The sequence below is a fragment of the Trachemys scripta genome, chromosome 2 (genome assembly GCF_013100865.1).
Source record: "Trachemys scripta elegans isolate TJP31775 chromosome 2, CAS_Tse_1.0, whole genome shotgun sequence".
NCBI classification, from domain to species: Eukaryota; Metazoa; Chordata; order Testudines; family Emydidae; genus Trachemys; species Trachemys scripta.
The window spans coordinates 157,573,609-157,588,090 of record NC_048299.1 but is presented as its reverse complement, the minus strand read 5'-3'; the positions used below and the strand labels follow the sequence as shown (position 1 = coordinate 157,588,090).

The 14,482-nt window shown below is 37.6% G+C and overlaps 1 protein-coding gene across 1 annotated transcript in view; it reads left to right on the top strand.

Moving 5' to 3' along the window:
• Nucleotides 1-14,482, top strand: part of CDH9 (cadherin 9) — a 109,113-nt gene that overhangs the window by 49,839 nt on the left and 44,792 nt on the right. The window contains exon 3 of the mRNA XM_034762061.1: nucleotides 10,750-11,044. Coding sequence (XP_034617952.1) covers nucleotides 10,750-11,044 — 295 coding nt within the window. The remainder of the gene's footprint in view (nucleotides 1-10,749; nucleotides 11,045-14,482) is intronic.

The window sequence follows — 14,482 nt, the reverse complement described above, 5'->3', positions numbered from 1 at the left end:
TTGATTTGAAGACATAAAGTTACCCCCCCTCCACACACACACACACACTTGTACAGTTTGCCCTCAGTAATGAAGTCCTTCATAGAACCCTTATGATTCATATATTTGAATGCCACCAGGAACCACTGCGGACTTTTAGTCTGGCTCCCAGAGTAACACAGGCTGTAGAATTTCACCCAGTAATTCCTGCATTGAAGGGATGTTTTAGAAAGACATTTTAAATGCTCTCAATTTAAAATGTCCATGTGATGATGAATTTACCACATCCCTTAGTTACCTGTTTCAATCATTGATTAAAGTGACTGTTTGATGCTGTGTCATGATGTGATTATTTCAGAACTGTGAAGATACCTGGGGACTATTCTGATGTCTGGTAAGCCTGGATTCAAAGACTTGGGGCAAGCAAATCAAAATCTGTGATGGGTTAATACAGTAGGTTCGGGGACTACAACCCAGGGATATATCCATGGAATAGATTAAAGAGGAGAAAACCCTGTGCTTTAGGATCCAATTCTCAGAGTGTAGGGAAAAGCAACGAGCCAGCCACATCGCCAGGGTTGGCCCAAAGGCCCTGCAACATGGAGTGCAGGTGACAGGAGAGGGCCAGCTGAATGGGGAAGCTGGAGGCCAAGGAAAATTCTGATCTCCAGAATCCCATCCCAGAGTGAAGAAAAGAGAAAGTGGCCTCAGCAAGTGAGTTCACCAAATGTTGTGGACATCAGAAGAACTCAGAAGTTACTGCGTAGACCCTTCAGCCAGTCCTAATAGAATGGCAATTTACCCCTCCCCTAGCAGCATCACCGCCACTGGCACCTTCAAGCAGGAATTGCCAGCACATTTCACAGTACAGAACTCTAGAGAATTTGTAACAATGGAATGCTGTACACAAGAACCATATGCTGGAAAACAGAAGATAAGAAAAGTAAATGTCATTTCCTTTTTTTTAATATACAGTCACTTAGGTTACCATCACCCACAGACTAGAGATGTTTAATTAAGAAGTTAGTGCTGATGTCACAAATTCAGATCAGGTAAATATATTACCATTTAGTACATACATAAAACTTTTGCTTAAACACATAGGAATAGGAAATTAAACTAAACCAGATATTGCCGCTGTAATCCAGACTGAAGACATACTGCAGTTATTAAGCTGTCTTTAGACTTTTAAATTAGTTAAAATGTTAATGTAGTAGAATATTGGCTGCTGCTGCAGTATCATTGTCTGCTTTAAATTTCAAGGGCAGTTATAAAATCTTACAGTGGGAACATTGGCTATTTTCTGTGAGGTCTCCAGATTGGCTGTGGGATCACAAACTATTATTTCAACTGTATGTTGATCAACTGTATGTTATCTGTATTTGTGATGGCAATTTAATTAATTTCTCATGATTTCTCATGATTTAATTAATTTCTCATGATTTCACCACCTTCTCTGTCACATTCTTGTGCAGCTTTACCCTGAAAATAAGAATGTGAACAACCAGAGAAGAGTATTGGGTAGTGGTTATGTCGCAGGACTGAGAGTTGTGATCCTTGGGGACCATCTAGTCTCTCACCAATGCAAAAATATATGAACTTGTTTGAAAATCTGTGCTAGGGAGCATCCACACTAAACTCATTGACCACACCACTTGATTGCAGGTCCCATCTCCAAATAACCCCTTTGTGGTTTGAATATGAAGATACTATAGAGTCCATGGCTTTAGGGCTATCCTGGACTGGTGAACACCAAATGCACTCTGCTTAGCTGCCTTTTTTCCCCCTACATCTACAACACTAAATGTCTTGGCTTTCAGATGATCTAATATAATTTCATATTAAATGAATTTCTATATCTTAACTGTACTAAACAAAGTTTTAAATCTGGAACTATATACTTATCATAACTCTTTTGCCCTAAACCACAAGGAAAGCAGAATTATAAAGGTAAAATAAGGGTATGCCTACACAATGGAGACTATACTGGCATGGCTATATATGCATACCTATACCAGCTTAGATGAAATTAGCTATGTCAAAGGAAACCCTCTTACGTTGACATAGCTGCATATACACTGTGAGTTATGTTGACATAGTTACACATCACACACAGAGATGCAGGTGGTGTAACCTAGTGATTAGAACAAGAGACTGGCCTAGCAGCAGAGCAAAATAAGAGGACAGAACCAGAGGCACGGTCAGGAGAGAAGCCAATGGTAGGAGACAGAAGTTCTGAGGAAGGTAGGGACTTTAGCTAGAGCACAGCAGACAAGGGTTGGAGCAAGAGCTGGTCAGGAAGCAGGTCTGGCACAGCTGTGGTCGTAGGATGAATTAAGTACCCACTGTGCTGCTGTTGCTACAATGCTTAAATGGTGTGGGGGGGGGTTGGCCCTTCTGTCAAATCAGGGAGCACAGCCTCATAGTAAGGATTTATTGGGGCCACCTGAGCTCATTGTGTTGCTAGGCAACCTGACCTGGAGCCAGCTGACTTCATGACATTACACTGGTCAGGAGTGTGTTTTTCACCATATCACCCTGGATCTCTAAAAGCACCTTGACATCCACTCAGATCTGTATCTAACCCAGTACTCTCTCCAGTCCAACCTAAGCCCGGAATCCCCTAAGTATCTTCTCTCCCTGCCAACAAAGTTCCCCAGACTGACTCACCACTCATCATCTTTGGAAAGGGAATCATGGTGGTTTTCAACCTCTTGATCCCTCTTTGGCAGATTCCTCCTACTGTATGGTAGGGAGATGAAAGGGATCATATTCTTCCCCAACCATAAAGTTGAGCAGAGGGGATCATAGGCTTCTCCTTTCCCCATAAGGCAGCACAGTCTTCTCTCAGTTGTACCCATCACTGCTCTACAGTGAACATTGCTAAAGAAATCAACAGGTTCATGAGAGAACCGTATGGGTTCAGCAAATCCCACAGAGCCTGGGAGCATGGAGAGGATGAAGGCCACCATAACACCTTCTAAAAAGCATCTAGTAGCAAATAGGGGCAGAGTGTGAATGGAGTGGGACAGCCTGGGGGTCGGGCGGTGGGGGGCAGCTGTATGGGTGGAAGCAAATGAGGTGGGGCCCGGAGGATCCAAAATTAGGGCCTAGGATGAAGACAATGCAAGAATAGCATATTTTAAAATCATTACTGTATGCAGGCAGAGTGCAAAGCTTTCAAAACCAGTTGTATACTTTACTGCAATATCTGCCACCATGCAGGATATGTCTACTTTATGCACCCTCCTTTGTGCACCCTCCTCCCCCTTCTCTCTTTCCTTCAGCAGCATCAAGATTTCTGCTTCTCACCTCATTTCACAAAAGATCAGGTCTCTCTTCTAAACTCCCATGACTAAATCAAGGTTCTCTAGACTCTCTCTCTCTCTCTATTTGTGCATGACAACATCTTTAGCCACAAGTGGCTCCTTTGGAGGGGTGGGGTCCTTCTTTCCCTTTTCAGCTGTGACAGGAGTTGAACAGAAATGAATTGCAGATGACATGTTCAGATTCAGGTAAGTATTTGCAAATCTAGTTATATAATTTGTTCTGTGTCTAGTAGAAGCCTAGATCCTGGTTCTCCTGTCACTTGTATTTATTTTATGCCAGCATAACTCCACGAGTTACTTCTCAGTTACACAGACATAAATGAGCTGATAATCAGGTCCTTACTGTACAGCTTAGATACATCTGAAATATGGAGGGTGAAATTTCAGTAAGGGGAAAACAGGCAGAATACCTCCTTGCTCTCCTCTAATTGGACTGTTTCCTCTTCAGCAGCAACCTTCTGTAGCCATGTTGCTGTCTTTTACTTTCTACACCCTGACTTCTCCTTCTAATTGGACTGTTTCCTCTTCAGCAGCAACCTTCTGTAGCCATATTGCTGTCTTTTACTTTCTACACCCTGACTTCTCCTTCTGCCATATCATGCCTACAGCACAATAGGATTACTTCTCCTCCTTCAACAATGTCAACACCCCTTTTTATCCACCCATTGTAAGGAAAGTTTTTTTTTTTTTAATTCTTGCATACTAACAATACACAAAGGGAAAATAACCATAAATATTGCTGGTGTCCAGATTCTTAAAGGCCATATAACTAACACAATTAGCAGTTTATATAGAGGGAATGTGACATTAATATGAGGCCAACTGCTGAGATCTTTCTGCTCAAATTTATATTAGAACTAGTAATATCCCTAGTAAGATGATACTGACTGGGGTCAGCTACATATAGATTTTTTCTGGAAGCAACAACTTTTTATATATATTAGAATGGCACATGAATTTGCCATATTGCAGAATAGAAAATATAATTTGAAATGTATGCTTATCCCATTTAAGTGGGGACTGGGTGTTGTTTCAGGGGGAATTTCCATTTCCGTATTTTCAAAGCATGCTCAATTATTCTCTCGGCTAATTCTCACCACCACAAATGTCTTTGTGTGTAACAATCATCAAGAGAAATCACATTAAGGATTCATCCAAGTAGCCATGTAGGACACCTACAGAAAAATATTTGTATAAGAGTAATAATAATATTAATAGAAACAGAACAGGATCCTTAAAGTGTATTGTCTGAGCTATGTCTTTATTCGGATATATTTCAAATTCAGACATATTTCAGACAGTGTGTTGCATATTAAAAAATTGGTAAAGACATTTGGTATCAGGAATGAATGTTATCTACCCTGCAATTTGACATATCTGTTTTCTCTTTAAGTATTTTGAAGCTCCCTGCAGAACTGAAAGTTAGTCACAGAGATTCTAAAACCTACAGCTTATGACTTTAAAAGTTAGACATCTGGCAATTAAATTATTAGTCAATATGGTGTTTTCAATTACTAAAAACACTGACTAGTGAAAAAGGAGCATGTAGAAGTAAATAAAGCTATATATTCCTACAGGGAGGAATTTCTACTGCTGATAAATGGCAGAGCTGAATATTTTATCAAATGTTAGTTACTTAAAAAAATATATACTAGTTTGAATGTATTAGGGACCCTTTTTTGTTTGTTCTTTATGAACATCCCACACACTCCCAAATTTGCAAAAGTTTCTGAATTATACGCATGTATATCTGGGATGACATTTGCCTTGGGCTCAATACTACTCTTGTTGATATAAATGGGAGGAGGATTGGGCTAATTATTTTCTTATTATTATTACTTGGTTTTAGTAATAAATCCATATCTTAATAATAGCTTGACAATATATTGTGTCTGTAACACATACATATTTCAAATCATATTTGTATGTGACCCACTGTGGGCTTCTTTTGGCGTAACTGAATCTTGAAATGTTGTAGAAGTATTTTCAATTTCAAATTTTAAATATCTAAATACTTTTGTAGAAGAGAAGCAATAGTGTGATAGTGGATTAGTGAAAATTAAATTATAGGACATTGGTATAATTGTATTTATAACTAGACTCATTTGGCTATAAAGATGTGCAATACTATATGCAACCACTCTAAAAAAATAATGCAGTACATTTTGCATTTAGATGATAATGGTGCCACTGCTCCATTTTACAAAGTAAGTATTTTATTTCAGTGAGGAAACCAGAAAACTGCTAAATAAAAACAACACAATGGCAATGTCTAAAACTATCATACTGCAAGTTTCCTATGTATTATATCATAGGCAAATGAATTTCCCTGCAGTTTTTAATACAAGTAGAAAGATTTGTACATTTGCTAGAAAACAAATCTTGTGATAGTGTTGCAGATTATACTTCCAATAGTGTTACTGACAGAGCAATGCCAACGGGATATGGAACCTTTTATCACAAGCTGCCAGTTCAAACATAGCCTACAATCAGTAATGTCTGGACATCAAATACTGCCTGGTAGTCAACATGAAATGAGCAGATTGTCTCCACACAATTCCTAGTGGGCAGGTGGTCTCCAAAACCAAAATCACTATTGAAACAGAATGACAGCTTTGTGACTAGTTTCAGACGGGGGGGGTCAAGGATACTTAACTGTTATGGAGAGGTTAAAGTACATTGAAGAGGCAGCATGAGCAAACTTTAAAAGTCACTGTCAATGCTATAAGTGATAAAAGAATAGATAGAGGACTTTACCCTCCAGGATGGCCAAAACGTTCATGAACATTGAATTAGGTTTAAAGGGGGGGGGGGGAGTTGGAATGCTCCAGTTGTTGTTTTAAGATGGGCTTTTTACAAAGGAATAGTTAATTTCATTTCATCTTTCCTTAAATAATGTTTTTGACTATTGAAAAATTTAGTTTGTTGTAAATACTTCATGTGATATTTCCAAGAGCTGAATCATAAAACAAACAGAGCAGGTTGAAATCGGGAATTTCTATTCTGTCAGAAATTCTGACATTTTCAAATTTGTTTTCATTTGCAATTATAATGAAAACAAAAACAAGCAAAACAAAACAAAACAAAAATTCCTGCAAAATATATTGTTCAAATTGTGTGTCTGTTTGTTTCAGGTCAAAACATTCTATTTTAGTAAAATCAAAATGTTTCATTCAGATTTCAGATAGCATAATATAAAATAAAAAGTATAGATTATTCAACAATATTTTATAATATTCAAAATTAGAATGAAACATTTTGATTGTATTGAAATGCAACATTTAAATAAAAATTTCAAAAAAAATCTCATTTGAAATGAAAAATCAAAACATTCCATTCTGATAAGGTTGAAATAGAACATTTTCATCTTCTTCAAATTATTTTTTTTCTAAACAAAATCGTTGAAGTTAACACATTCCCACAAAAAATATATATTTCAAGAAAATGGCATTTTCCAATGGAAAAATATGCTGTTGGAAAATTATGGAACTACTATACAAATTACGTAACAGCTCATAATTAGAGCTATAAGAAACATAAAAAATAAAATGTACAACCAGGTAAAACTGTTTTGCTTTTTGGGCTTTGTACTGAAAATAAAACTATCTTACTGTTTCCTAGAAATATGTCACTGAGTTTCTGAATTTTAGCATCAAGTTCCTATGCTCCATAAGAAAAGTTTAAAAAGTGATGAGCATTCCTCAAAAAGGTTCTCCCAGTTGAGGTGTAATGTAATCATCCAAGAGTCCATGGATTTTTATACAAAGTATAAACTATCTAACTTTCTTCCTTCTCTATAAGTAGGCTAGCATTCTCACAATAATGATCTATACAGAGCACCTGAAGATCGAGAAACTAATATTTTGCCTGCATATTACGTTCTGCTGTGACCCCCTTTAGATTTTATCTACTAAGGAGGGTTCAAGAGTGGAATGGAAGACCCCTAAAAAATACTTTGTTGCTCCCTGATGTGGTGATACTGTTGCAGAGTCCAGTGTTACTGGATGTGCTGTATTTTATGCAAGGTGTAAGGCTGAGATTCAGATCACATCGGGCCATTAAAAACTCCATGATACTTTTTACAAGAAGAGGAATATTAAATCAATAAAATCTGCAATTGGGTAATTGCATTCTCTCTATTTAAATACCCAATCCAGTCTCACAGGGATGTTTTATTTGTAGAGCTGCCTGGGAAAGAGACTCCAGTTCCCCAAAAATGTCATGTTTTTGGAAAATTTGTTTTTCCAAATTGGTACAAATCTCTAAAAACATTTTTTTGTGTGGACCTGTAAGTCCATAATATTTTATTTTAGGAACACTAAAACCTTCCTACGACGGAAACATTTTGATGTTTCCAAAATGACACATGTTCTCTGGATTTCCAGGCTCCTCAGGATTTTAGTAACTGAAGCTCCGGGGCTTTTCAGCTTCTCAGTATCCTGCCAAGCAGGTAGCCGAGAAGATAAGGACTCTGGAAGCACAGGACCCACCAGCTCCCAACCTCCACACCACAAGGTCTGCCAGGACGCTAAATAGGTGGATTAGTGGATCAGAATCCATGCAGGTGTCCATCAGTTTCAATTTGGCAAATTGGCATTTATTGAGTGTGAACAATGTGTTGAGCTTTATGCAAACATAGAGGAAAACAATCCCTTCTCCAGGAGCCTTACAGTCTTAATTAGATACAGGCAAAACAGTGCAATATACCTTCTACAAAGACCGAAGGTCAAAACATCAAGTGGGCTTTATGCACTGTCCCTTCTATTTTGTTTTTTGTTTTTAATTAAAAATTAATTTACCACTGGTGGATCATCAAAGAAAGGAGTCACGAAAGAAATGTATGTCAAGAAGGGATGTGAATAAGGACAGGAAAGTCACATGGAGAACAATGGGCCAAATCCAACTCTGACTTTCCATTGACTTTAGAGGGAGTTGGGTGGTGCCCAGGCAATAGGAGTGGATTCCCAGGGTAGAAAACAACATAGAAGATATGAAGATGAAAGTGGGCATTCTCTAGTTCATATGCAGTGTCATTGTCCACTAATTTAACAGCTGCAGATATTCAATGCAGGAGGTGGGTGAAGCAAACTTTCAGTATCAAGATTGTATATCATTTCCTGTTTGAACAGGACTGTAATGAAAAGCATTTTGTAAATTTGAGTTTTTACTGTTATTAGCTTCACTTAAAACATTTACAAGGCAAAATACAGTACAAACTTTTTTTTAATCTGAATTATTTAAAAAGTGACTGAAAGCAGAGTTATTTGATAAAACATATAAAGATAAAAAATGTTTAAGCCACGCTGAAAGGACTCTTCAAATGAAGAGCATATACTGTGTAGAAAATCTTAGTATTTAGATCTTTGAATAAGAATTCAAGCTTGCATTGATGTGGTGCTATAATTGCCAGATGCAGCCGGGCAGCACAGAAGATTGAAATGACTTCAGTGAGTTTATTGACTTCAGTGGGATTGCATTCACTTATATCAGAGTTGAATTTGGCCCTAAGGATCTTGAGGATTTATCAGTGATGTAATTAAAATAATTGTCCTTAACTAAAAAAATAACAGTGAAAATAATAATTTGAAAAGCACAAAGCATGTAAGCTTAATGAAAGCCTAGAGTGAAATACTGTTTCCACTAAATTCAACAGCAACAGCAAGACTTTAATAGGGCCAGGATTTCATCCCTGACTTGAAAGCCTTCCACAGGTAGAACTCCTTTTGAAGTCAGTGGGAGTTCCAGAGGTGAAAGTAAGCCGGTTCGGTCCGGTCCGACATACCGGCAAGAGCCAGTACGCAGGCACAAAGTCCAAATACCATATTGGTATTTTGAGACACTGTATGTTGTGTGTATATATAGGTTTCACCATTGAGCCAATGCTACATTTATACTATAGCTCATGTCCTGCTTGATTTGCTCATGTAAGATGTCCCATTATACAGACCGAATCATACTTCCCTTGATGTAATTGCAGGATCAGGCACTATGGGTGCAATCCTGGCCCAATGGATGTCAATGGTAAAACTTTCACTGATTTTAGTCGGGCGAAGATTTCACTCTATCCCATATAAATCTTAGGAATGTTAGTAGCCATTAACTACAGTAGTGCAACCAGTGGTTTGAAGTATAGTATAGATCAGATACAGGTGGCGTTAGCATTGTCCTCACACCGTAACTATTTCATCTAGTTGTCCTACAGTAAACAAGGCCACACTGATAGTATGAGTAAAATGAACAGGTTTTGGCCCTTGGAAGGTGGGGGGAATAGGTACTTAATGCAGAATTCAGTACAGTAACCCTTTATATCAGTAACTCCATCTTTTAGCATTTAATATTTTATTCGTCATTTTGGCAAGAACCCAGCCAGGCAGAGTATTAAGAAGATGTAACAGCACAAGATGCAGCGATAGAAACTATTAGAGCAAGAGTGGTAGCATGAACATACTAGCAGAAAAATAAATGCTATTGAGGAAATTTTCTGGAACTAGATCTTGAAGAACACCTACTTATAACATATAGTGTTTTTTTTAGGTTGATGAGTGCCTGTTTAAAAATGGACAGAAGGAATCTTTCTTTTAATGTGGCTTTGTCTAACCAAAATAATATCATGGCGCATCAAGTTATCAAATCCTGGTCAGATGCCAGTAGGATGGAACATAGTTGGGATTTCTTGATGATGAAAACTGTGCTGATTGCACCTCACAGATGTCCTTAAAAAGGAAATGTATTTCCATGTGTGCTGAATTATGAGGATGAGAAGAATAAGAATAAAAAATGTAGCCATGTGGCATCCCTTTAATTTTAACAGGAAGAGAGCTGCTAAACTCCATGCAATGCTCTGAAAGTTTACCCCCTAGTGTTCTTGAAAATTGTTTCTTGTATATAGAGGGGACCAGAGGGCGGGGGAAGGGAGTAAATCATTAACTGTGATAGATGAACCTCAAGAAAAAATTGGAATAGAACTGTAAGGTTCTTCAGTTAGAACTTTTACATGTGCTTTTGGGAATTTCAGAAAGCTCTAATCCGATCTGTTTATCACTGGTATAAAGCAACTGGTTCTATTCTACACATAAATACTTATTTTATCTTACAAAAAGGACTTGAGATTTTTAGATGTCTCTTATCTTCAATAAGGAGACTTCTCTGGGTTTCTGGACAGACTGTTGAAAGACACATCATTTTTATTATCATTGGGATATTATAAATGTTACTGTATTATCTTCTACATCCCCATGTGTCCTTATGAATTTGTTTAGAGATATTTTATGTGTGACTGAGTCTCAAATTTGTAATTTTTCCAACAGTGAGACAGAAGATAACCACTGCTCACCCCAATTACAGTCAAGATTTGTACAGACTTATTCATATATGCTGAATGATTTGGTCTGTAATAACAATACATATATTTATAGAATTCTTCTTTTCTACCTCCCTGAAGCTACACACTGACCAAGATAAAGAAGATGGAAATTTAAAATACATATTAACAGGAGATGGGGCTGGCAGTCTGTTCATTATAGATGAAAATACAGGAGATATTCATGCTGCAAAGAAATTGGACAGAGAAGAAAAGTCCCTGTATGTGCTACGTGCCAAGGCTATAGACAGAAAGACTGGAAGACAAGTGGAGCCGGAATCTGAATTTATCATTAAAATCCATGATATCAATGACAATGAACCAAAATTTACAAAGGACATGTACACTGCCAGTGTTCCTGAAATGTCTGGAGTTGGTAGGTATAACTTATCCTTATATAAACTATAAAAGGGCTTTTGGGGATTCAAGAATAAAAGTCACTCCTCCTGAGGAGAACTGAGAGGTTATTATTTGGTGTATTTAAATAGTAGTACAAGCTTCTGTGACTATCCATTCAATAACTCCTGTGGCCAGGAACATATCACTACTGATCAGAAACCTGGTTTTGCTTATTTGTTTCATTTTCATCCACTTTTTATGCCTTTTTCCACACCCTGGGCTTCTGTATGGCTGTTTTAAACTCGTCACAGCCAAATGGGAATGTATATACAATGGTCTTATCAGTTACTACCAGCTACTTTTGCAACACTTCAAAATACCACTTCTGTAACATGTCCAACTAGTGTTTGTATAGGAATATTAGCATTCCAATCAATTGGACATTTCTGCATCTTTACACAAAACAATCTATAAATATATAAGTAAAGAAATCATTTATGTATCAAAATGTGTTCTTATTAATACCTCAACCTTATTTTGCTCATTCCCACCCCCACAAAAACATTCCACCTGGCTGTCTCTCTTGAGATATAAAACATATGGGAGGGGGGAGGGATAAAGGAAAGAATGACCATTTCAGACTAAGGAGATTTTTCTAAATGCAATAAATGTTTTACAGCTATTCACAATGGCAGCATTGAAAAGCAAAACATGAAGTGCTTGTAAGTAGTAGGGTGAGGAATATGTTCTCAAAGGAAAATAATTCTCTGTTCTTTGTTTGTGTAATGTAATGCTTTAGCTATTATCGACCAGCATGCCACTATGAGCATTCATAAGAAGCTGTCATAATTACCTAAGAGTCTAATTGTTTCTCGAATAGAGATGGTCTCTCCAACAGAGATGGGTGGATATAAAGCACACATGCAAAGTGGGGCAACTGGTTGTTGTGGATTTATCTGTTGCTTAATCACTGTGATTTAATGTTGTGATCTGCTGTATCAGCTCTGCAAAATGGCATTAGTGAGAGTGACAATACGCATTTCTGACAGATACATATGTTCTCAAAATAACGTCAAGAAACTCACCACTGTCCTTGGCAGCAGTAGCATAAGTATGAAAACATTACACCATACTTCATTTTGTTGACATGAAAGGGGAATTCCTGCATTAGTTTATGAGCTATAAAGAACACAAATCATGTTTCTCTTAAAGAGATGGAAAATAGGGATTAAACAGAATTATTTAAAATTGTGAGGTGAAGTTTATTTTGATAAAAGTCTGTAAAGAAAAAGGTTTTGAGAATGTATCTATAGTTTTCATTTAAAGTTTATTTCTAAAGAAAGAACTGCACTGGAATAGTTCGGCGTCAAAAACAAAGTGCCCAGTTCTGATCTCATGTACATCAATACAGCCCCGTTAGAGTCAGTAGGGAATGTTAGAGAACAGAATTGGATCCAGTTTCTTGGCAGTGGAGGCTGCTGCCAATGAAATGTCCAGAGACTATGGTGGTGAATGTATATGGCTACAGTAGCTAGAGCTCAGAGAGTGGCTCTGACAGAATGAGCACAGGTGAGTTTGGCAGTAAGGGTAGTAGGTTGCTTAATTAGTTGTTTGTAGACAGAAGTAAAATCAGTTGAAAACAGACAGTTTATTGTGCAGAATGCCTGACCACTTGACTTGTGTCCAAATGACATACGTGTATGACTGGTGTAAGCAGACCCTGGCCCTTAGAGCCCCACTACTGTACGGTATCTTGAGGCCAGAGCTGATTGATGGGATGTACAGACAGAGGCCAGATTCTGAAGACACTGAACAGAAACACCCTAGGCAAAGCACAACTTAGAACAGTTTTCTCTATTCCGCTTGCTCAGAAAGCAGATGGCAGATTGAGAAAGGACCAATGTGGGTTGAATGGGTACACTTCCTTAGATGGGATATGCTTTCCAGGAGACTGGAGTACACTTGTGAGATTTAGACAGGCTGTGACAGTGTGGAATTTGATAATTCAAAATACTGTCAGCAGGCTATGTGGAGATCATGAAAACCATTCAGTGAATAGCATATTAGGTGTGAAAGTAATGAAGCTTTTGAAAGAACTTGGGTTGTTTAGCTTAGCAAAAACAAGGCTGAAAGGGATGATGATTGCTTTCCATAAAAACATCATGCAGGTAAGCACCAGGGAGGGAAAGGAACTATTTAAGCTAAAGGACTAAGCTGGCATAAGAACAAATGAGTATAAACTGTCCATGAATACATTTAGGCTGGAAATTAGAAGGTTCTAACCATCAGAGGAGTGAGATTCTGGAACAGCCTCCCGGTAGCTGTAGTGGGGGCAAACAGTATAACTTGTTTTAAGATGGAGCTTAATAAATTTATGAATGGGATTATATGATGTGGTTGTCTGAGATGGCAGGAGACTGATCTTGAGGACCCCAGAAGTCCCTTCCAGTCCTATGTTCCTATCTAGTTAAATCAAATTACATAAATTTAAGCCAATTAATAGCGCACAGACAGAAAAGACATAAGAAAAAGCAAACAAACAAGGGATAATGACAGAAAGCATAGCCAAAATATAGAAGGTATGTTAATACATGAATACATGAAAACTGGCTGTGCAACTAGAAATGGCACAGATCCCACCTATATGGCTAGGGTCTATATTGCATATGAGCTGAACAGAGTAACCAGTGCATTATGGAAATGCCATTTAAGTAGGAATGACCTCTTTGCAATTCAATGTCTAGGAATTACTGGTCACCTATATTCTTTCCTTTTTTCTCTCTCTATGCAGACCAATCCATTTTTTTCTTGAAATAACATTTGTCATAATCACAGCAAAACTATTTGTATTATCCATATACATTTGAGTTAATTTATGCCTCACATTCAATATCTCAACTAGCTGTGGTACATCCTGGATATCAGTGAATTAGAGAAGTGTAGAAGAGAAGTCTTGAAAGCTAAATTTAGATTAGAAAGTAGGCTGAAGTCCAGGGCCTTTGCTGTAGCTTTCTTTGAAATGTGTCTAGTTCCAAGTATACAGCCAAATTCAAAGTCACAGTGTATTGGTGAGAAGAAGATGTTTGAATTTATCAGGCACTGATCTGGGAACTTTGTGGCAGAGATAATGCTAACATTTTGAGGGGAAATGGTTGTGTAAACTAAGAAGTGGGGGGAAAACACCAACTATCAAGGAACATTCAAGTCAGACAGAGATCAATTAGGGATGCCAATATTACTATGGTAACTCTTCCTCAGATAGTAAAGAGGAGGATAGAAAATATAGCTGATATGGAGGAGGAACAAGATGAGATCATCACAGAGGTACATTTTATAAATGAGTAAGTTAGTCAAAAACAAACTCAAAGAGCAATTTCACATTGAAATCAACTTCTATACTGAAGGACTGGAGGGCAATAAGTGTTGTAACTATATTTTTAAATAGTATTAGGATGGAGTATAGGAATTACAGACC